This window comes from Myxocyprinus asiaticus, chromosome 18, assembly GCF_019703515.2.
Source record: "Myxocyprinus asiaticus isolate MX2 ecotype Aquarium Trade chromosome 18, UBuf_Myxa_2, whole genome shotgun sequence".
NCBI lineage: Eukaryota > Metazoa > Chordata > Actinopteri > Cypriniformes > Catostomidae > Myxocyprinus > Myxocyprinus asiaticus.
Window position 1 is genome coordinate 26,059,813 of NC_059361.1, and position 25,281 is coordinate 26,085,093.

At 37.6% G+C, this 25,281-nt stretch overlaps 1 protein-coding gene across 2 annotated transcripts; it reads right to left on the reverse strand.

Moving 5' to 3' along the window:
* Positions 1 to 6: 6 nt before the first annotated feature.
* On the reverse strand, positions 7 to 22,216 carry LOC127456003 (dual specificity mitogen-activated protein kinase kinase 1-like). Of its 2 annotated transcripts, XR_007899773.1 has the most exons (13): positions 22,037 to 22,216; positions 21,827 to 21,925; positions 5,845 to 6,055; positions 4,344 to 4,490; positions 3,302 to 3,379; positions 3,135 to 3,186; positions 2,914 to 3,038; positions 2,280 to 2,487; positions 2,046 to 2,110; positions 1,860 to 1,918; positions 1,593 to 1,638; positions 1,262 to 1,368; positions 7 to 997 (listed from the first exon to the last, which is right to left on the reverse strand). XR_007899773.1 is itself a non-coding variant. In XM_051724274.1 (12 exons), exons 2-12 carry the CDS (start codon positions 21,907 to 21,909, stop codon positions 884 to 886), a joined length of 1,188 nt encoding a protein of 395 aa, XP_051580234.1. In that variant the 5' UTR covers positions 21,910 to 21,925; positions 22,037 to 22,216; the 3' UTR covers positions 7 to 883. The 2 variants fall into 2 exon arrangements, 1 of the variants encoding a protein (XP_051580234.1); XM_051724274.1 differs by lacking the exon at positions 1,262 to 1,368.
* Positions 22,217 to 25,281: the final 3,065 nt, after the last annotated feature.

A 25,281-nucleotide genomic window follows, 5' to 3' on the forward strand; every position in this document is an offset into this window, starting at 1 on the left:
AGTCAGTTTTCATCTGTTAAATAAACCTTTTATTTTAATATACAAGTTTGTATAAGTTAAATGACTGATTTATGCTCCCGTTGTGAGTTATAGGCTGCAGATTCATCATATTTGGAATGGGATAAAGCAGAACACAAAACATTACAGTGAAACAAAGTAACCACTCAAAGGGGTAGCTAATTGTTAATGTAGCCACAGACATTGAAAAAAGTCATAACATCACTATCATAACCGATTGACAATTAGAGGGGAATCCTTTGCTTTAAACTTCTTGAAGTAACTTGAGGTGAAATAGTTCAACCATGAAAATTTTGTTTAGCCTCCCTGATGCTGTTCCAAACCTGTATGACTTGATTTCTTTGGCAAAATGTTGGGTTCTGATAGCCTCAGTCCCCATTTACTTGTATGAAAAAGAGCTGCACAGTCAGCATTAGTAAATATTTTCCGAGGAAGAAAACAACTCAAGGATTTGTGTACACATGAGGGAGGGTAGGTAAATGGCTTTTTGGGGTGAACTATCCCTTCACTTCCCAATATCAGCATGTAGTTAAAAACTTTGATTTGTAATAATAATGTAAGTGCTTTGAAAATATTGTAACAATCTCGTGTATAGCCAAAACCCTCTGGATGTGACAAAGATGTTAGACAATAGTTGGCAGAACAGAATTCAAGTATACTAACAAAGGTGTGGCACACTGTTACAGCTGTATACATCTCATGATAATACTCAAGACAACATCTAAAATAAGATGGGGAGGTTTTAGGAAGCGGTAGTTTGCTGTCAGCCTCTGGATTGATTGGCAGGTAGGAATCAGTGCCGGCGGAGAAACGCTGTAGATGGTAGGAATGCTTCAATAGTTGGCTTTGAAAAAGATGATTGTTCTCACATTCCCACACTGTGAGTTGGAGTTGCTGGTTGGTTTAGCCCAATGGTGCTGCATAGCCATCCAGCAAAGTCAACCTCCTCTGCCTCAGAGTTCTTTATGAAGGTATGGACCTGAAAAAGTAGATGATGTTAAATCAATTGCGCATCTGTTCAAAGAATAGGAAAGAATGCACTACACAAGTATGTGGACTCCTAATTAATAGGTTTCTGTAATTCCAGTAAAGGCCAATTTTAATGCAACAGCATACAATGACATCCTAGAGAATTGTGAGCTTCCAAATTTGTGGCAACAGTTTTGGGAGGGCCCTTTCATTGACAAAGTGAGGTTCATAAATAAATGGTTTACGAAGTCTGGTGTGGAAGAACTTAACTGACCCTCACAAAACCCAGGCTTGAACACCTTTGGAATAAACTGGAATGCCGACTGTGATTCAGGCCCCCCTGTCCAACATCCATGCCTGACCTCACTGATGTTCTTGTGTCTAAATGGGAGCAAATAAAAAAAATCTAGTGGAAAGCATTCTTAGAAAAGTGGATGCTGTTAGGGAGGACCAATGACTTTTTAATTCCAATGGTTTTGAAATCAAATGCTTATCAAGCACATATGGGTGTGGTGTTTGGGAGTCCGCATACTTTCGGCCATACACCGTATCTCAGGAAATGTGGTCTGTTCAAGGAATAGATAATAGAAAATTTTAGTTCCTACCATCAGCTGCTTAAGGTCTGCCCTTTCCGCTGGATTTTTGATTAAACTAAAAAAAATAAAAAAAAATAATCAATTAGTAATAAAGTATATAAAATGTACACAGACAGAATATTTGTTTAATCTGGCAGCAGATTTCACATAGTTTTTTTTTTGGCTTAACCACTAGATGGCACATCAAGCATCAACTGAAGAAACAGACTGTTGCAGCACAAAATTTCTGTCATGCCCTATAAAATTAAATGCTGACAAAATCAAGTTTTTGCTTACCACTTGTTAACAAAGTCTTGAAATTCTGCACCAAATATGCTTGGCAGCTTGGGAGGTGGCTGAAAATGAAAAAAAAAAAAAAACAGCTCCATTAAGCCCAAGTAGAACAGCCAATAAATCCTCACTTTAATTACTTCACTCCCATAAAACAGTTTAGTGATCTTTAAAGCACCATTGAGAGCTTACTTCATTGACAATATAGTCAAGAAGCTCAAATATAGCCATAGGAGGTCTGCTGTCTGGACCGTATGCTGAAAAGACAAACAGACAAACATCACTAATATATTATCTCAGGATTGTTTTATAGTACTACTGTAATGAAAAGTGTATAGCAGAAACAAATAACTGATCGGTTTCCACATGCAGTAAAGCCTCCAACAGCAGAGACAGCTCTCTACAGGATGGCAAACAGACACTCACAGCTGCCGGGTCGACCAGGGGGCCTGGGTTTAGGGGAGGCCTCGCTGACCGATGGGTCACCCTCGAGGGGCTGACCAAAGATTTGCTCCAGCTCCTTTGCATCTGGTGGTGGGATAGGGAAGCGTCCGATGGCCATCTCCACCAGAGAGAGACCCATACTCCATATGTCAGACTGGACAGAATAGTGAGTCCCTTGAAGACGTTCTGGCTGCAGATGGACATACAGAAAAAGGGAGGAGGATTAACAGAGAGAGAGAGAGAGAAAGAAAGGGGGGAAATAACTGTTATCAAACAGGAAGAGATATGATGAGAACAGGAGCCTGAAAAAAACAGACAGCCCCCTTGAGATACTCTGATCAAACATTCAGCTGGGAATCATGTCTACCAGTCCTTGCCTTACAAGAATTGCAGTGTCAAAGTATGTAGTTTCTACTAATCTTGATTAATTTATCAAATAATTTAAAAGTAATTTATCTTATAATGTTTTCATATTTTCCAAGTTAATGCATTAATCCATTCAGTTCTAAGAAAACTATATAATAGGCCTATGTGTATTTATTAGTTGTGTCAATTTGTGGGGGTGACATTCATAGATCTGGTAAAATTGGCATTTGTAATGGCAAAATTCACTTACAGACATATAAGATCTGGTGCCCACAAACGAATTGGCCATGGAGTCAATAAGCTGTCCGCTCACACCGAAGTCACACAACTTGATTTCACCGCGCGAGTTCACCAGGATGTTGGATGGCTTTACATCTTAAAGACAAGGACAAGGTTCTCTTTAGTAAGTACCATGTCAATAAAAACTAATTTAAAAAAAATGTCTGCTTGAGATAGTATGACACAAATCACCTCTGTGCATGATTTTGTGTTTCTCCCGCAGATAGGACAGGCCTTTTATCACCTGCATGAGAGAAAAAGTCCAGTAACATGAAGCATTCTACTTCAGCCTTATTGTGTGGAATCAGTCCACAAGAGACCATTGAGATAATTGTGAGAAAGTTTACTGAGATACCAACCGCAATGCTAACTTTGCCCAGTATTTGCTCTGGGATCTTGCCTGCTTTCTTCAAGGACTGGTCCAGGGAGCCACCGTCCTACAATAGAAGATTTGTGATAGAGAAATATTCAGCAGGTACACTTATAGAACTTTCGCACTTAACATAAAACTGAACTATGGAGGTATTTTCATAGAAGAATATTGAAAAGATATTATAAGCAATTTAATAACATTTATGGATCTATAGATGAGAAACTATTAGATACATATTTCTAAAGCTGACAAGTAGATAGTACACATTTCAATGAAATATAGTAAAGATATGCAGTTAGGGCCCCAAAACTTCTTGTTTAAATTATGCATGTTGATAAAGTAGATAATGTAGTGACTGAAACCAAGAGATGAAAACGACAAATAATTTTTTACTTCGAGGAGGCATTTAGGGTGCATTCACACTAGAGCTTTTGATGATGACCAGAGTCCGTGTGACGTCAAAGTTTCGTTGGTGCGAAAGCAGTTTTCCGAGTCCACTTGAAAAGTTGGTCTGGGTTTCATGTGAACTCGAGTATGATACAAAGGTTGTATAAAAGCAATCCGTCCTGAAGTGAACCACTACTGATGACATAACTTGCATCTTTACAAGCTTCTGGTCACGCTTATAATAGGATAATGCATTTCTCATAGTTGCTTATCTCAGCTAAAATTGCCTTCGTAGAGTGGCTTCAATTATTTGCATCTTTTGCAATGCATTCGCAGTAGACAAATGCAAGTGCCGATCTGTGCATGTAAAGTTTTTGTTATAAATTCAAAGGGACAAAAGTAGTACACAGAATAACACTGTGAAACTTACAGTGCTAACTGTGATACTGCAAACGTTCCATGGTTTGGACCCAAAAGTACAATTTGAAAAGAGACCCGCGAGGGCAAGGGAAGGAGGTTGGTATTAAACTTGGGTTCGGACACAGCAATCGAACTAAGTGTGAAAACTAAAAACACAGCTAAAGTAAAAGGTTCCTTTCATATTCCTCTATATTATGTTTGACATTGAGGGTAGAAAATACCATGTGCTCCATACAGATGCTGATCTCTCCGTCACTGTAGAAAGCCCCATAGAAGCCCACTATGTATGGTGAGTTACATTCATGCAGCACCTGCAGCTCTCTGATGATCTGATTTCTTATTGCTGGCTTGATCTCTAGGTGAATCAACTGTTTAAAAGAAGAGAAAGCGAGAGGGCTGAAGAAACAGTGCAGTGGCATGATGTTTGCTCTGGGAAGACCATAGATGTGTGACTACCTGAGCACTGAATACTGGCTCACTGAGGTTCAAGCTCAGAGTGAGACCTGGCCTGACTTACAGGTTTTATATCACTGCTTATTCAGTCATGCATACACACTCTTATATATAATACATTTTAAAGACAACATAAACTCAAAATTGACCCAATTAACTTTCTGAATGAATGTCTCTGCTCTTACAGTGCAATGTGTGCATGACTCATCAGTACAGTAAAAGTCTGTTTTCATTATAATTAATAAAATTGAATATGATTTTCCGCCTCTGAAATAACTATTCTTCTCTACTGATGTATTAGCATACCATGTTCGATCCATTAAAATCCTGATGGCCCCACCCTACATTATTTTCTCCTGAATATTCTGTTTTACTCTGAAATACAGTATGTGACATTCTGGAGGTAAACGGTGTTGTGAATGTTTCATGTTGTCTTTAATCCTCTTTTGAAAGGTAAAATGTTATTGTTATTTCATGTTATTTCTAGTTTAAAGTAATTAAGGTAATTAATTAGTAATGAAGTAATTCATACTATATACACACTTATAATTTTATACTGTAGTATGAGTATAATGCAGTGCAAAGCATTAAGCTAAAGCCTCATATCTGGTACCAGTGAGAGCTTCTCTCTGTAATTGCCAGGGTGTCTGTGTTATATAGTTAGCTGATGAAGAGCTGCTTTTTCTAATGGACACTGAGAGTTCATTGTTTCGTGTGTGCCTTAAAGGAGGTATTTTGAGTCTGTGTGCTTTGTAACATCTCTGACAGCCCTTCAGGTTGCTGTTTCTTCCCTGGGAGCTCTCATATTAAGGAAGTAATGTTTCATCACTTGATGGTTATTTTGGGTAGATGAAAAACCTTTTTTCTCAGGCAAGTTGTAGCCCTCAAGTTCATTAGAAAAAGTATGATTTCACTCTAAAGGGAGAAAAGTCTACAGCAAAAAACCTACAGTACATGGTGTAATAAATCTCACTGCATGCATTACATGTGCAACATATGTAATGCTTTACTTCGGCAATGTCTAACTTGCAATCTAAAAAAGATATGATGACATCAATAGCTGATGCCTTCAATATATACTGTAGAAGAAGAAACAGCACAGCCTTGTCTAAGCTCTAAAATGGCATCCAATTCAAGGCTGGTAATGACAATCAATGGCCTTCTCTTGCAAGCTTCACGCTGATCAGCTATAGGTGAGTAAAGCCTCAAACACTTCCAGGTTGCTTGCTGATGCCAAGTAAAAGCTACTTGCACCATATATTAGCTTACCTTTCTGGCCATGATGAGGCCTGAGGGTCTGTGTAAGACCTTGAAGACAACCCCTCCATTGCCTGCACCCAACTCACAAATCTTCTCAAAGTCATCATCTTTTAACTCTCCAACCTTCTGCTTCTGGGTGAGAAAAGCCTCCAGGCGCTTCTTTTGCTGCTCATCAAGCTCCAGTTCCTCTAGCTTCTTTTGCAGAGCTTCTAGATTTGTTCTAACACACAAACACAGCCAGAAAAATGCAAGTTAATCATTGTGAAAAGAGCTGTTCAGCCGTGATGTATATTGGTAGGCAAACCGGAAGGCTAATTAGCCATAGGTTCCCTTGGGAATTTCCTATTGGTTTTTATATTGGGATTTTTCCATTTATGAGTAAAATAAGTTCCAGCCTGATCTCTGAAAATTACGTGAACGTGGTAAAAAATTCTGCATAAAGAAATCACATGCTTCATTACACTTTTCACTGCAGTATCCCAATAAAATGTCCAGCAAGGGCAGCCAAAAGCAAGTGAAATGGTGTCGTAATCAGACAAGGTTTTTAAGGTGAATGTTAGTTCAAGGTTTTATTGAGTAAAATGTACCTCCCTTACCTAAAACTTTAACCTAAACCTAACCAATAGTGTCCCAAAAGCAAATGAGAGGTAAACAAAACAGACATTCTTACACTAAACCAACACCTAAACCTAACCGATAGTGTCCTAAAAGCAAATGCGACATGAAAAGCACACTTTCTTAAGCAACTACATTATCCCATGACACTTTCGGCACATGTGTCAGCTTATGTGCTTGGCTGGGCTCGAGCCTCAGTCTTCCAAGTCCACATTCCAACACTCTATCATCTACTGTGCTAGCTAATCATGTTCAAATAAGTATGTAAATGTAGGTGGGTTTGTAATACAAGCGTTAAAATGTATTGTTTTTCAAATGATGCCTTAAGAGTGTCTCAATATCATAACATAGCAGTGTGTGAGTAAAAGAGCTTAAAATAAGTATTTATAAAGTCATAATCACACCTTGTACTAGAGATTTGTGTAAACGTGAATAAAACGCACAGCTGTTGTAGCGCCTCTAGTGTTAATTTCACCTGGAAACTGCGTCGAAACGTAGAACACAGCACGTACTGTAAAACTCAGTTTACAAAAATGTTGTTATAGTAGGCTAACGTTTATTCTATGAGACTATGCTTATCTAGCTTAATAGCAACATACTTTTTTTTTTTTAACAGCTGCTTCAAAATTCATGTTTGAGGTATGAATGTGTGCTAGTTTGTTCTGTACAACAAAACGTCTAAGTATCTTAAAGTAATGTTAATCCAAAACTGTCATTATAAAAACCCACAGGAAAATCCTAAGAGAGCCCATGGCTCGAAAATGCTAATTCTCTTCCGGGTTTTTGAAGTCAGCATCTTAAAAGGTGAAGTGTGTAATTTTCAGACTACTAGTGTCACCAAATGGAATTGGAAAAACAATGCCTCTTTTCAAACAGGTTGAAAACAGGTTTCTGCAATTGGTCAAAGAAACATATAGTTCCGTCCAAAACGCTCACCATTGGTGTTCCCAGGCTTGAATTATTAATGAGCTTACAAAGTTTCACTGTTTGCAAGTTTATTTACACCAATTTTATTGTTGAATTTGTTGTTACGTTTGGTAACTTCTTACTTTGTGAAGTTTGAAGTTAATTTTCTACTCAAAATCACATTCATGATAAAAACAATTATCTGCTGATTGTTACCGTCATTGTGTTTTATGCACTAAGTGTTGAGGTATGGTGTGTGCAGCTCTGGATCTTGTTTCTGTCGCCATTAAAGCAAGGTGAGGTTGTCTGATAGACTACATAATATGCATTAAGCTTCCCTGCAAGGCTTCTGTCATGTGGAACATGATGAAGTGCGTAAAAAAAACAAACAAAAAAAAACAAAAAAAAAACAAAACAACAACATTGAAATGCCAGTACACTTTTAAAAGTATGGTTTTATTCATTGCGAAATTGCTTTAGTAAAATGTCCAAACACAAAGTGTGTAAAATTGAACTGAAACTGAAAGTATTGCAAAGTAAACTCTACTTGAGAAGCTCTAATTAAAGCTACCAAGATTTGTGTGTAGCTTTAAACTGAAAATTTGGTCTGTTAAATTTTCTAGCAATTTCTGCAAGGAAATTGTTTCCTAGGTTTTTTTTTTTTTTTTTTAAGTAAACCTCACTCCAAATTTTATTCAGTGTAGTTTACTTTTGTGTAGTACCTGTCATATGACCAGAAGTGACAGCTAACAAACCAAATTTGATATTATTATCAATCCACACGGTCTATGAAGACTGAAGAAATACAGAATGAGTCTGTGTATTGTTGCATTCGGTTTTGTTATTCTTCAAAATACAGTCATATCCTTGCTTTGTACTACGGCATGAATGTGTCTGTCTGCAACCAAAATTTCCTCTGTTGTGATCAGCAGAAAGCCAAACCTCCAGGAGAGCTGGCATGCTGAAACATATTCCCATCTATTATTCCCATTTATACAGAAAAAATGTAGGACTATTGAATGGGGTATTATACAACGAGTGTGTGTGTACGTGTAAGTAGTGGGAGGGCTTTATAACAGCTTCTTCCTAAAGCACTGTCTGAGGAAACAGGGAGTTCCTCTAGGCACTTGAACCTTTTCCTCGGCACTGTTGTCATGGTGATGCATTTCCTTAGCTTTCTGTTAGAAGAGAAAACTTCCCTGACCCTCCACTCTCCAACCTTTCTTTCTCTCCTTCAACAGCACCCTGTTCTTCTCCACTGTGGCATAACTGCAGCCTTTAAAGCTAGGTGGCTTTAACGTGTGCCTTTTAAGGTGAAGTTTGTAATTTCCCCCACATCTGTCATTAATCAAACAGATACTTCCATCCCAAACTCAAACCCTTGGTCACAGTTCACAGTGGCATGCATGCTACAAAACAATGCAAGCAACTCTGAATGAGTTTATCTCACAGCACTCATGATCGCACATCAGATGGCAAGATTTACATTGAAAAAATACTTACATTTTGGGTTGTTTCTCACCAAAACCTATCGTATGCCTTCAGAAGACTTAGAATATGAGGCACGAGCCACATTGCTACTTTTATGATACTTTTGGTCCCTTTTTAAGCTTTAAAGTGAGGCACTATCCACTGCCATTGTACTGAAAAGATGATCCACCATAATCATTAAAACATCTCCTTTTGTGTTCCACATAAGAAAATACTTTTTTTCAAGGGTTTGGAACGACATGAGGGTTAGTAAATTATGACAAAAGTTGGTGAACTATTCCTTAAATTTGGTAATTTAACATCAAAAAATGTCATTCTTCTCTTTTAACAAACGAGGTAAACTCCTGAAAACATAAAACTGGGGAAAAAGAGTGAATCTTCTTGTGCATTGAAATGAACCAAATTAAAAGCCTTATAATTCAGATGTTGATCCTAATTAGGAATACACATTATCTAAACTGATTTCAGGCTTCTTGCTGCTTGTGTTTCAGTGTAAAATAAAAAATACCCAATACTGTGGTGCCACACCTGTTGCAAACATCAGTGATGTGGGCTTATCTCATGCTGCATCTCCAAAAACAATGTTTCAGGATCATCAGAAACCAGCCACACCGCCTCAAGGGCTTTTAAGCATTCAGCCAATTCAGATGTAAAACATGTTGACCAGCTGTTGAACATTATTCCAGACCAACACAACAACAGCCCAAGTGACACTCACAAATAAATTTACATCAATGTGACCGTAAAATATTATAACTCCAGAATAAACGTGCACGACTCAGGTAGGCGAGGGCTTTCAGGAGGGAATAGTACAAAAGTACTCCAGGATGTAGGCTCTTTGTCTCATCTATATGCAGAATCAGGCAAAGTGTTTTCAATTTTAACAGCAAGGTCAGATATAACCATGGATACAAGGCTGATGTGTGGGTGTAAGTGGGTGGCGTGGGTGCACAGTGTTGGAGAACGTGATAATGGTGAAGGCCATAGAAGATGCCAGAATGGAGAGAAATACTTCATAACTACTAACACCTTGTGTTGCATGTAGGAGGGTGAACAATGACTTCATATCCAGAGTGAACTCAGTCACTGTGAAAAGCCAAAGAGATCGATAGTGAAGATACAAAGCTCATAATCTCGCTATGTTACAGCTGAATCTGTAGTCTTGCTGGATTGAAACAGCCGTGCAATGATACAACCACTTACAAGTAATAAATAATTTATTACTACTACGAAGTAATTTATTTAGTCTACCCTCTGATACGCTATTATATTTTCATTGAAAGGGCAGATACGGTCTGATAAAAGCAATAAAAAAATAAAAGTGTTTAACCTTCTGAGACCCAAGCGTGACTGCTGTGTGAATTTTCCATTTCTGATTTGTAACTAGTAGCATCTAATAAACATGCAATGAAATAAAATAAATTCTAGAGAATATAGTTTCCCTAAAAATGGATGTCCACATATGTGAACAACAGGACTAAGTTGTGAAATTTTAAATAATACCAAACTATAGAAAGTCAGATTTGTTTGTTATCTTTCCAGGAGTGTTGGTTATTCATGTTTCTGAGACGTTACAGAGATTACAGCTGATTTTCTGTAAAGCTGCTTTGGAACAATGTGAATTGGGTAATACACAAATAACAACTATACAAATAAAAATTCTTTAACTTATGTTACAATGTTTTTTTTTTGTTTTTTTCTTACTTTGGCAACAAAATCTCAATGTTCTCTCATTGAACTAACAAACAAACAAGTGATAGCCAGTACTGAATAATTTTACCAATCAGAAATTGGCCAGCATCGTCCAATCACTACCAACCATGTTAAAATAAAATTATACATTATAAATTCTAAATCTAAGTACTGATTACCAATGTCCCATGTCTGCCAAACATGTTGAGTAGTCCAAACATCATCTGCAGCCTCAAACTGAACTTTTGATAAGAAGTTTGGAATGAATGCAATCTGAATCCTCCCTTGCTCCCTATTTAGTGAATGACTTAAGATCCAGTGCGCTGTCTGTCTGTACTGGTCTCAGAACAGTTTGAAATGCACCTTATTTTCATCTTAACTCCACATTAAGAATTTGAAAGCACCTTTTTGCATGTGAAATGCACAGTAAATATAGGATTTCTAATGAAAACCTTGAGCTACTGTACACATTAGTGTACACTGTATTTATCAGCATGGCGTTTCGTGACAAATTGCTCAGATTTTAAAAATGGCATATCAGATGAAACTAGAGACTCTAATCTTTTAACTCAAGCAGGTTTCAATGTAAAAACTTATTCAGGTTTCTTACCAGATGTAGTTTTGTTGGCATTTTTCGCAAAGACATACTCCGCTGTGATCGGCGCCGTGTTGTTTTGTCACATGGCTCCGTGCGTCAAAATTTTAACCCTTTACTGACAGCCCAGAGACTTCTGAACTGAGATTAGTTGGTTTAAATTAAATTTAATTATGCATCGCGTATAGCGTAAACAAAATACAACATCCACACATGTACGTGGGGTCGCACAAGGTTAAAAGTGAAGTGTAAATACGGTCTGTAGTGTGAGAGTCAAACACAGAGAAGGATTTGAATGCTCAAGGAGACTAACTTAAAAAAACCTAACTCTGTAATCATAACCTAAAAAGTTTAAATACAATTGATACGTTTAAAAGGTAGTTAAAGTTTAAGTGAGAGAAAGTATTTCAACACTGGAAAAAGAAAATGCACAGTTCATCTTTAAAACTATACTTGTTGGGAGACACCCTGGACGCCATGCAAGGAGCAGACGTGTGAGCGACGAGCTCTGCGCACTTTGCTGAATTTTCGATTATTTTCATATTATAATCTGGTGAAATTTGTTACACCCAGTTACACATTTGCCCTTTGTTGCAAAACATGGCAAAGAAGTCAAAATCCTCGGGCTCGGGAGACATTAAAAGACACTTACGTGTTCAGGATGAAAGCCCCGACAGGCCTACAGACCGGGGACACGATTTGGACGGCGCGGCGAGAGAGGAGATCCAGTGTCAGTTGTCCAACATGTCGGTGATGTTGACGAAGATTCTTGCTGACTTGGAGGATCTCGCTGTAATACGTCGATCGATCACGGCGATGGAAATAAAATTCTCCGAGTTAGGTACAAGAGTGACTGATGTTGAAAAACGAATCGATTTTCTGGAATCTTCGGAGAGGGAATTAACCGCTAATCCACCCGCGACCAAAGTTGATCTGGAACATCTCCTTGAAAAGCTTGAAGATCTTGAAAATAGAAGCCGCAGGAATAACGTTCGAATTGTTGGAATTCCTGAGCTTGAGGAGGGCAGAGATATGGTGAAATTCCTAGACGAGTTTTTCCCGAGTCTGCTCGGCATAACAGGCCACAAGCTAGAAACTGAGTGAGCTCACAGAGTCCCGTCTCACAGATCTGCTGAGGGAGACAGGCCCCGATCGATTCTGGCCAGATTTCTGAGATCATCCGATAAAGATCTTGTGTTGCGCCAGGCGAGGAGCAAAGGGAAGCTTTCTTGGAAGAACCATAATATTTTCTTGTTCCCGGACTTTGCGAGTTCGACAAGAGAGAAACGCGATCGGTTCAAGGAATGTAAGAAACTCTTACATCAGAAAAACATCTCGTTTGCTCTGATGTTTCCTGACAAACTGAGAATAGAAACGAAGGTCGGTCGCAAAGTATTCACATGTCCAAATCTGGCAATGTCTTTTATAGAATCAATGACTGAGTAAACCATTGGATGTTTCTCATGTGAGTGGGCCTGACTCGCTGTACTAACTCTTGAGGATGCTGGGCGACATTTTGGATTTTTTGCGTTGGCTCCGCCGAGCGGCTGGAGCTTGTTTTGTGAATAACACTTTTCCTTAAAGAAACTTTTGCATTGATAAAAGATTACTTTTGCATTGAAGTTCCCGGACAGATTGAGAGTGGACACTACGGATGACCGCAAAATATCTACATGCTGCTCGCACAAAGGATGTTTTTTATGAAGCCGAGGGATTATGTAAGTCATGGTATATACTTTTATGCAGCCTCCGAGTGAATTGACTCGACCATCCGGGGAACCGGGATGCCGGTGTTGTTTCTTTTTGTATTGGTTCCGCCTAGCGACTGGAGCTTGTTCTATTGAATAACACTCCTTGGAACAGCTGTGGATTAATCTGTTCGTTCTTCGTGTTTATTCCTCCTGCTGGCTGTAGTTTGTTTTGAGTTTTTTTTATTTTTATGGGACATTGGAATGATTACGTCATCCGCTGAACTCATAACAGCTGGCTCACTGAACATTCATTTGTCTGTCCGAGGAATATGAATGGTTTTATATCAGCTGGAATTTGTCTTGTGGAAGATCACACCTTTAAAACAGTTCTGTGAATGAATCTACACGTTCTTAGTGTTCATTCTTCCTATTGACTGGGTTTATTTTACAAAGTATTTTCTGTTATGTAATTTTGCCTCACAAATTTGTGAGGCAAAATTGAGCAATCCGATGGCAAAGTTGTCGTGGGGACTTGTGGGCGTTCATGGACCTTTTGAGTTTAGAGGGATTGTCGCCGGTTGGCGCTGTCGTGCGCAGGGTTAATGCGCACATTTTTCTTTTTTCTGTTTGTTTTGTTCGGGGGTTGATTGTTTCACTATTGGGGAATGTGGTCTATATAATTTTGTTTTTGACACACAATTTATTTTTTCTTCTATATCAAAATGTCAAATGTTAATATGAGTGTACTATCTCTCTCCACATGGAATGTGAATGGGTTGGGGCACCCCATAAAAAGAAGGAAGGTTATTACTTTTCTTAAACGTAAGAAATATGATATAGTGTTTCTTCAAGAAACACATCTCTCCCCGCAGGAAGCTGAAAAATTTGGGAAGATATGGGGTGGACATGTTTTCTTTAGTGTTGGCTCAAGTAAGAGCAAGGGAGTCATTATATTGGTAAGTAAACATCTACAATTCAAATGTCTCAAACAGAGCAAAGATAAATTAGGAAGAGTAATTATTGTTTTAACTGAAATTCAAGGGCAAAGGTTGATTTTGGCTAATATTTACACACCTAACGCTGATGATCAGGGCTTTTTTATAGATCTTGAAGGGATGTTGCAAACCGCTGGCACCCCTCATGATATAATATTGGGAGGAGACTTTAATCTTTTGATGGACTCAGTCCTTGATCATAGTGAAGCAAAAGTGTGCAAATCCCCTAGAGCATCATTAATGCTTCACAGGATGTGTAAAAATCTTGGTCTTACAGATATTTGGAGACTTTTGAACCCATCTGGTAGGGACTATACATTTTTTTCATCAGTCCACAAGATTTATTCTAGAATAGATTTTTTTTAAATATCCAAATCCCTTATTTCATCTGTTGTTGATTGCTCAATTGGAAATATCTTAGTCTCAGATCACGCCCTGGTGAGTTTAGAGGTGATGCCACATATAGAGAAAAATAAATCTTATAGTTGGTGCCTTAATGTGTCCCTTTTGCAAAATCCTGATTTCCAACAAATGTTAAAGACTGAAATCAGTGTTTATATGGAGACCAACTGGTCCTCAGTATCCTCTGTGGGCATGGCTTATGAGGCAATTAAGGCGGTTCTTAGGGGTCGGATCATACAGTATGCCTCATTCATTAAAAAATCCAAAGCACATGAACTCGTGGAGTTGGAAGGAAATATTAAAAGTGCAGAGGCAGAGCTGAAGCGCCGTATGTCATCTGATGGCCTCAGAGAATTGACTCGTTTGAAATACAGATATAATACTATTCTGTCACAGAAAGTGGAGTTTTGGTTATTCAGGGCAAGACAGTCATACTTTGAGTCAGGTGATAAAGCAGGAAAACTTTTGGCTAGATATATAAAGCAGAGAGAGTCTTTTTCTATCATTCCCTCAGTGAAATCTGCTTGTGGTGAAATATTTACCTCGGCTATTGATATTAATAATGCTTTTGAAGAGTTCTATCTTGATCTCTATAGGTCCACGTCTTTGTCTACTGATGAAGATATTAGGAACTTTGTGGAACCATTAGATCTCCCTAAACTGACGAATGAGCAAAAAAACTCTCTTGATTCTGAGATAACCTTGGAGGAGCTTGATGAGGTAATTAAGTCCCTGCCTACAGGCAAGGCTCCAGGGCCTGACGGCTTTGCCGCTGAGTTTTTCAAATATATGCTACAGAACTGGCTCCACTTTTGTTAGAAGTTTATACTGATTCATTAAAGAATGGAAAGCTTCCGCCAACCATGACACAAGCCCGGATCAGTCTGATTCTAAAAAAGGATAAAGATCCAAGCGAGTGTAAAAGTTACCGCCCAATTTCGCTGATCCAGTTAGATGTAAAAATTTTGTCCAAAATTCTGGCTAATCGATTAAGTTATGACATCTCTTATACATATAGATCAGGTGGGGTTTATTCGAGGCCGTAGTTCTTCTGATAATATTAGGCGTTTCATCAATATCATGTGGTCAGTAGCAAATGAACAATCTCCGGTTGCTGCCATCTCTCTTGATGCCAAAAAGGCATTTGATATGGTAGAATGGGATTATCTTTTCAAGATTTTGGAAAGGTATGGGTTCGGGAATACATTTATTGGTTGGATTAAGTTATTTTATAGACACCCTGTAGCAGCGGTACAAACAAATGGGTTAATTTCAGATTATTTTACTCTGGATAGGGGCACCCGGCAGGGTTGCCCTCTTTCCCCATTATTGTTCTGTCTTGCCCTGGAACCATTAGCAGCCACGATAAGAAAGGAGGATGATTTCCCAGGGGTGACGGCGGGAGGTGTAGTGCATAAGCTTCTGCTTTACGCAGATGATATTTTATTATTCGTCTCCGACCCCACTAGATCCATGCCTTGCCTCCACAAAATTATTAACTCCTTTTCCAAATTCTCAGGATACAGAGTCAATTGGTCTAAATCCGAAGCTTTGGCTTTGACAGCGTACTGTCCAGTAACGGCTTTCCAGCCGGGTGCCTTCATGTGGCCCAAACAGGGAATTAAGTATTTGGGAATTTTATTCCCAGCAAATTTGTCTGATTTAGTCAGAGTTAATTTTGATCCCTTAATAAAAAGGTTTTCGAATAATGTGGACAGGTGGGCTTCATTAAACTTATCGATGATTGGGAAGGTTAATGTTATTAAAATGAATTGCATTCCAAAATTTAACTATCTGCTACAATCTCTCCCTGTAGATGTCCCTCTCTCTTATTTTAAGCAATTTGATAGCATAGTGAAGTCCTTCATTTGGAATGGTAAGAGTCCCAGGTTAAATTTCAGTAATTTACATAGGCCAACTGACAAAGGTGTGTTAGGCCTACCCAAGATTTTATTTTATTATTATGCATTCAGTCTTAGACATTTGGTTCATTGGTCGCTTCTACCTGAGAGAGCTCCTCCCTGGTTTTGTATTGAAAAGGAAGTTCTTGCCCCATCTCGCCACTGCAAAGCCTTTCGATTAAACTAGCTGGAGAGGTTAAGTCGCACCCCGTTATTTTGCATTTACACTCGATATGGACAAAAGTGTCCAGAGTGTTTAATTCTGATATTTATTTAAATGTTGCCTCGAGCATATGGCAGAACCCTAAACTATGCATTAATAAGTCCCCTTTCTGTTGGTCAGATTGGATTGTAAGGGGGGTTAATGCACTTGGTGACCTATATGAGGGTGGAGTATTGAGATCTTTTGAAAATTTGGTTCAACATTTTGGGATTCCCAGATCTCAGTTTTATAAGTATTTACAGCTGTGCCACCTGCTCTGCTCTGTTTTTGGGAGTAGCATACACCCCCCTAGAGCGGCAGATACTCTGGAAGTGGTGATTGCTGTTTTTGGGAAGGGTCATGAGGCATCAGTGTATTACTCCTTGTTAATTCAGAGTCTGGGGGACCGAGCTTTAAATTCTCTTAAAAGATTATGGGAGAAAGATTTAAACTTGGTATTGGAGGAGGGAGTGTGGGCAAGGATTCTAAAAAACATAAAGTCTGCATCTAGAGATGCAAGGGTGCGCTTTATGCAATTTAAGATTTTACATAGATTTTATTGGACCCCCTCTAGATTGTATAGGCTTGGTCTTAAGGACACACCCATCTGCTGGCGATGCCATACTGAAGATGGAGACCCCATCCATGTTTTTTGGGGGTGCCTTAAGATCCAAGAATTTTGGCTGAAGGTGCAAAGTTTTGTGTGTGATGTGTTGGGCACTCAGGTCTTGTTCTGCTCCAGACTCTGTATTTTGGGTGATAGGGAGGTCATGGATTTGGTAGATAAGCACATGAAGGACTGGGTTTTGACCGGTGTGATGACTGGTAGACAGGTTATTTTGAGGAGTTGGAAGTTGGATGGAGCACCCTCGTTCCCGGAGTGGTGCACGGAGATGGGGAGGGTGGCTGCCTTCGAGGAGGGGTCGAGTATTAGGATGGGGGTTAGGGAAACTTACAATAAGAAATGGGGCAATTACGTAGCATTTTTGAGGGAATCTCGAGGTGGGGCGGTGGAGGGAGTAATTTAAAGTTTTTTTTAATTATTTTTTTATTATTATTATTATAATTGATTATTGAATGTTATTTTATGTTGTTGTTTTAGTTTTCTGTGTGTGTGTGTCTATATTCTATTGACCACAGGGGTGTTCGTGGGGGGGTCAGGGTGGTTTGAGAGTTTGGTAGGGGGAGGGGATATAGTGGGGGTTTAATGTTAAAAGTTTTTGATTCATTATATAGATGTTGTTGTATTTCTTGTGTTAATTTATGAATCAATAAAAAATTTTAATAACAAAAAAAAAAAAAACTATACTTGTTGCCGTTGTCTACACTTTCCTATTTTTAAGTCATAGGAAATTATGAAGAGGTGTGCTAGATACATGTTCAAACACAGGAAGTGGTCAAGTTCACATATCATGCCTGATTAAGAGAGGAATGTGAATGTAGACACTAGGGAATGCCGGGATCTGCTGAGGCTAGGCAGAAGCAAACCATTTTTCTCTGGTGAAAAGAACAAATACTGAGATTGTGTCCTGTGGTAAATATTTAGCTATACTCTATAAATCATTCCTGTGGTTACATCTATGTTACCATCTTCAAGAGTAGCAATTCAAACAGGTCTCTGACAAAAGTACAATAAGGGAAATTAATTGGGGAACTGGTAATAATAGCCTATACAACATATGAATCATCAAATTCTTCTTGATGCAGTATAGCAGCAGTAATACACCAAGCAGTGCTCTTGTTAAGTAAAATGGAGAGCAGCAGATGGTGCTATGGTGTGTGTGGTGTGATTGTGTGACACTGTGTTGTTTCCTATACTGGACATTTTGAAAAGACACAATGCATTCTAGAGCTTGTGGCAGACAATAGCTTCAAAGGTATTGCTGCCAAGACAAGAGAGATGAAACAGTATTAACAGAGTCCAAAATTAATATTCACGCCAAAAGCAAAAATAGGCTTTGGTGAGTAATTAAAATGGTATTACTAGCCAGTTGGTAAGTTATTTTGTGAAGAACTGCAACATATTACATGGATTAAATCATAAGAACTAAAATCAGACCCTTTTTTAATCTGACACAAAAGACATAAGAGAGTCAAATCAAAGACATACAAATACACTGCAAAAGACATTCAACTAAAAGATAAGTAATTGTCTCAACTCACACATCTTCTACATTTACCTCATATTTAATGAGAAGTTTTTCTAGGAGATCTTTTTTTCCAGAAATACTGTACATGTGGTGACTTGTTGGATTATTCCTCAAAATAAGCCACCACATAATAAACATACATACATATATATAGGCTATACAGTCCTGTGCAAACATTTTAGGCACTTGTGAAAAATGCTGCATAGTAAGGATTTCTTCAAAGATAATGCCATAAATAGTTTTCAATGATCAATTAGCATCATACAAAATCCAGTACACATAATAAAAAGCTACATCAATATTTGGTGTGACCACCTTTGCCTTCAAAACAGCACCAATTCTCCTAGGTACACCTGACTCGGTAGGTAGTTGGTACTCACCACTGCTGACCGGGAGCACTCCACAAGCCTTGCTGTTTTTAGAGATGCTCCGGCCCAGTCGTCTGGCCATAACAATCTGGCCCTTGTCAAAGTTGCTCAGGTCTTTACTCCTGCCCATTTCTCCTGCATTCAACACGCTGACTACGATAACTGATTGTTCACTTACCATCTAATCTACCCAGACCTTGACATGTGGCCTTGTTAGGAGATGATCAACATTATTCGCTGTGAGTGGTCATAATGTTTTGGCTCATCAGTGTATGTATATGTGTGTGTGTGTGTGTGTGTGTGTGTGTGTGTGTGTGTGTGTATATATATATATATATATAAAAAAATACACACACACACACACACCTTTTATTTTTCTCAATTCAATTGTTGCTAAATGTTCTCAGCCTAAAAAACATGGAATACATTGTACATGAGGTACTTCAGGGCCAATAAGAAAGAACTTAATAAAAATACTATTAGCTGTTCTCTTTGAGATAGGCTTGCCACGACAGATTTAAAGCAGAGACTTCTGTAAAAAAAAAAAAGTACTGTCACAGTATTTAACATTCCACTGAGCCTCTCTCCATAACACTGACTTCCAGGATTGAATCACAGCCACACACACACACATTCCAAAGCGTGCTCGCCACAGCCTGTCCTGCTCTCCATAAAGGAATGTAGTCTTTAGTCTTTTTTGTCATCCTGAACACCTCCCCCCTCCCAAGCATCACTCTTATAACAGTATAATGGTAATACAACAAATAATTCTTATATCTGTGTAAACAATAGTCTAACAGGAACTAACAGTCAGTTTCCACATTCATGACTGCACATTTATCTTTAAATAATTAATAGTCTCTCAATGCCAAACGGCAAGAATAAAAAAGGGATAAAGTGTCAGAGCTCTCAAGTGAGCTCTAGGAAACAAGATGCAATGATATGCACCACTGACTCAAGCTATGAGGAAGGATACTCATTGGCTCAGCATTACAGAAGGCCTGTCATTTGAAGGTAGCACAGACACAGGTGGTCTTCACTGTCATCTATATTTGTCTGTGGGGATGTGAAGCCAGCAAACAAATCCAAAGGTTGCTGTCACTTGTTTCTATACCTGGTAGTAAGTAAAAAATCCACCATAATTACTTAATGAGGTAAAACTAGTACTATACTGGGGCTCAGAGAAGTGGGACATGTTGTTACATTAGTTCACATCTCTATTTATACACTAGGATCAACATGAAAGTTTGCCTGGATTTTGGCCACTACACATTATAAACACAGACACTGATGGGTCTTTAATCTTTCTGGTCCAGCTCCTATAAGAATGAAAAGCCTAAATGACGGCTTTTTTGATTGAACAACACATTAGAAATAAGAGCCAAGCTGTGCTTGTTGCTCTGTCCAAATGTGAAAGTATTCCCATTGATCTTAGTGGTAGGATTTGCATTTTTTTTTTTTTTTTTTTTACCTAATAGATATTAAACACTAATATAATATATATATTTCTATTATACAATGGTTACTTCCAACAGCACTGGAACGCTTCACTATTTGTATTACTCTGTTTCCCAGTGTCCACGGCTTTCCAATTAGTGATGGTGATTTTGATTCATCATTTGTTTAAATTTTTGATTAGATCAGTGACCACTTCTGGAAACTGCATATTTATGCCAGTAGGTGGCGACTAATAAGCGTCTTTTATGTTATGAGTAATTCATTCAATCAATGACCAAACTGATTAATTAAAAAACATTGATTCGTTTACCACTGCAACAATAGAAGTGAACGAGAATGTTTCATTCACAACTGATCAGTTCATAAAAAATAAAAAATAAAAAAAACACACCACTAGTTCAAAACTCAGCGTAGTGCAGAGACTGGAGTTGTGCTTGATGCTTTGACTTCTTTTAGAACTACTGTTGCTGAAATATATGGTAATATTTGATAAATAGACCAATCCTTTTGTTTATAAAAATGTATTTACGTGTGACGCAAGCGGTGACGTTGACAAAGGATTGGTCTATATGATAATATATCACACACACACACATCTATATATTCCCAAAGGAATATTCAGGGTTCAATAAAATTTAAGCTCAGTCGACAGCATTGGTGGCATAATGTTGATTACCACAAAAACTTATTTTGACTCGTCCGTCCTTTTCTTTAAAAAAGCAAAAGTGGAAGTTACAGTGAGACACTTACAATGGAAGTGAATAGGGCCAATTTTTAGAGGGTTTAAAGTCAGAAATGGGAAGCTTATAATTTTATTAAAGCACTTTCATTAATTTCTCTTTTAAAACTCATGTATTACTTGAGCTGCAAAGTTGTTTAAATTGTCATTTTTACAGTCATTTAGGGTTTAAGTTTTTGTTGTCAAGGCAACAAAGTTGTAAAATTGGATATAACTTTACACAGAAAAGGTTAGTAAGCGATTTTATCACACTAAAACCATGTTAACACACATATTGTTCATGTTTGGTGGCTATACTTTAGAAACAGTGAGTATTTTAACATTTACAGATTGGCCCCCATTCACTTCTATTTTAAGTGCCTCACTGGAACCCAGTTTTTTGCTTTTTTTTTTTAAGAAAAGGAGGGACAAGTCAGAACTAATTTTTGTAGTAATCAATGTTATGCCACAAATGCTGTCGATTGAGCTCAACTTGTATTGAACACGCAATATTCCTTTAATTATATATATCGACTAATTAATCACCATTAAATTACAATTTATAGGCTTTATAACACTCACAAACACTCCATGTACAATATATAGATACACTACTAATTTAATTCCAAACTGTAATAAAGTCCCTTTGAAATGTGTTAACACTGAGCAATGCTAAATTTATTAAAACCATTTTCGAGTCAAATTATATTTCTAATAAACCAAATAATCCCTGAATTATTCAACTCAGTTTCGTAGAGTATTCTAACACGTTATATGACATCAAATTTAAGACTCAAGCCCACTCACTCTGTGGCCCCGGTTCCGTTTATAGCGTTCCCATCTGGAATCGGGTTCAGCTGGATCGGCTCTGGCTTCCTTCGTTTTTGCATGATGAAATTCTAATAGCTGGGAACACAGAAGTGAAATGAAAAATTCAAACAGGAGCGATCTGATCGGCAGAGTACACCAACTCGCTCACCGTGAGAGCAATGATGCATAAACTATGACTAGCCTCACCCTTCCAATCGCTGTTTGCTTTACAAAAAATAAAGACAGAAGCAGAAGTCAACGGTAATCTCGCATGACCCCCTGGCTACTTTGATAAAGATGTTGTTCAGAAGGATAGATTATTCAGAGGAAAAACAGGGTATATCTAGAGTACAGAGATTGTCTCTTTACGTCATGCAAACGTTTACATCTGTCTTCCGGACTGCATGTAGACAATGTCCCCATCTGCTGGTTGAAATGCGCGATTACTCGTTAACTCTGCATTTGCCTACTTGTTACTTAGAATCATAAAAACGTTTTAAGAAATTTCAACATTCATCATTCATCCAGTGTTATGTGTTTATGTATCAGAATATCTAAAAAACATTAATGTACCACCATGAAACACATTTACATTGGACTGAATTCACTGTGTTCGAGAAGAGCATGCTTGAGATGAACTATGACACACACAGGTGATGAGAGAAGAAAACAAAGGGAAATCAAGGTACATATCACTTGTGAACATGATTTTTTTGTATTTTGTATTTTGTATTTTTTTGGGCAAGCCGATATTGTTGAATTGTGCAAAAATGGAAAATGTTGTTTAATTGGATGTAGGATAGTTCTTAAAATACTAGCTGGGAAATTAGCATTCGCATGACAAACAAAGATGCAAACTACTCACCTTTCAGCTAAAGTACCCTTTCTGAAGCTAATTTTCTACATTTTCCTTATTAAAATCACGTGAAAGGGTTACTTTAAGCTTAAACACTTAAAAAAAAAAAAAAAGCTTTAAACACAACAAACAAGTTAACAGAAATTATACATCTGGAACACCTGCTATGACTTTCTCACCATTTTCACCTCTCATGAGTTTGCATCCCTGGAAGAGCCTGCCATTTTATTCCAAAATGTTATTGTCATCACAGAATGCTACAGTGTTAAACACATTACATAATTTGTCGTTGGAAATGACACTGTGGTGGAAATGTTCATAACTTTCAGAAAAATATTGACATAGACTGAATTCTCTTGTAAAACATGTATATACACTATTGGACAAGTTAAACAAACTAGTGAAAGTGTGAAAAATTTATTTAAGGGAGTTAGTTTTCTTAAAGTCCACAGGGCCAAAAGTGCCCATCCAATTACATAACCAACACATCACATTCATAGCCTTATAGTTTGGTCGTTGGTCTTACTTCATTAACTCCTTAAAATAATGGTTTATTTGCTTAACAACTTAAAGTATGTTATATCATATGCAATATATGCTAACATACAATTTATTCAATTTCAAATCATACAGGGAAAACAAATCACTTCTGTTTAAAAAAATCAATCAATCACGATCTTTGATCATTATTTTCATGTAGCTTAGACAATAAACCAATTCTGGAATTATGTCTCCAATAAAATATCGGTAACAGTTTACGATAAGGTTCCATTCGTTAACATTAGTGAATGCCTTAGGTATCATGAACTAACCATTAACAATATATTTTTTTACAGCATTTATTAATTTTTATGTTAGTTAATAAAAATACAGTTGTTCATTGTTTGTTCATGTTAGTTCATAATGCATTAACTAATGTTAACATTGATTTTCTATATGTTGAAATTTATATTAACCAAGATTAATAAATGATATAAAACTATTGTTCATTGTTAGTTCATGTTAACTTGTGCTGTTAACTAATGTTTAAAAATGGAACCTTATTGTAAAGTTTCACCAAATATATGATCTCTTTAAAGGGATAGTTCACCCAAAAATGAAAATTCTCTCATCATTTACTCACGTCACTCATGTCATCCCAGATGTGTATGATTTTCTTTCTTCTGCAGAACACAAAGATTTTTTGAAAAATATTTCAGCTTTGTAGGTCCACACAATGCAAGTGATTGGAGACCAAAACTTTGAATCTCCAAAAAGCACGTAAAGTCAGCATAAAAGCAACCCATATTACTCCAGTAGTTTAATCCATGTCTTCTGAAACGATCCAATTGATTTTGGGTAAGAAAACAGACCAAAATGTAATTAATTTTTACCATTGCAATGTCTAGACATGATCATGATCTCAAGCTCGATTACACTTCCTAGTGCTTGACACATGCGCAAAGCACTAGCTGGCACTAGGAAGTGTAATCAAGCATGAAATCATGGCCACCAAGAAGACTGCGGATGAAATATTTATAATGAAAAATGAGTTATATTTTGGTCTGTTCTTACCCAAAACCAATTGGATTGCTTCAGAAGACATGGATTAAACCACTGGAGTAATATGGATTGCTTTTATGCTGACTTTATGTGCTTTTTGGATATTCAAAGTTTTGGTCTCCAATCACTTGCATTGTGTGGACCTACAAAGCTGAAATATTTTTCAAAAATCAACTTTTTGTGTACTGCAGAAGAAAGAAAATCATACACATCTGGGATGACATGAGTGACGTGAGTAAATGATGAGAGAATTTTCATTTTTGGGTGAACTATCCCTTTAAGTGCAATGTCCCACCATTCCCAGTTCTTTGCCTCTTGGGTGATTGCTTATAAAATAGATTCACCAACTAACCTTCAGGTTTTTTTCCCCAAGCTATTACTCTTACAGCAGCTATTACCAAAACACGATTCTCAAGAAGTGGAAATATAATGATCAAATATCTAAAACTAAACAGCCAAACATTTCACCAGAAGAACAAGCAGTCCCATTTGGAGATTAAATATACATTTATACAAATCTTCTCTACTCTCATCAAGGCCTTGAATTTGTCTGGAGCCTAGATAGTAAATAGATGCCTCTTCTTTGCTTCTTCCAAGTAGTCTCCATCTCCAGCATTTATCACTGATCATGCCATGCTTTGCAGATTCTGCCTAATTACTTATCTCTGCTTATGCCATACCCTTTATTATTGTTGGATCCACACATACATGCATACACTCAATACTAAACATGCAGTCAGGCGCACAAACACCTATGTACTCTTAAAGAGTGAGAGTTAACCGTCCTAGGATATGAAGTGTCCAGCCATCCCTGAAGATGGTGCTGTATGTGAATACCCTCAAGCGTTAAGTCACATGGAGAATTAACGTTGTTTGCAATGTCGGAGTGAGTCTATTGAACAAAGATTTCAAAATGCAAAGATAATGTTTTAGATACACATTCTTCCTTTAGATGGCTATGAAATGAAAAAATGTACAGTCCACAATGTTCTAAACATGGTTACCTCAACTGCCAGTGTCATTAAATAAATCATTTAAAATGGACAGTTTCCAC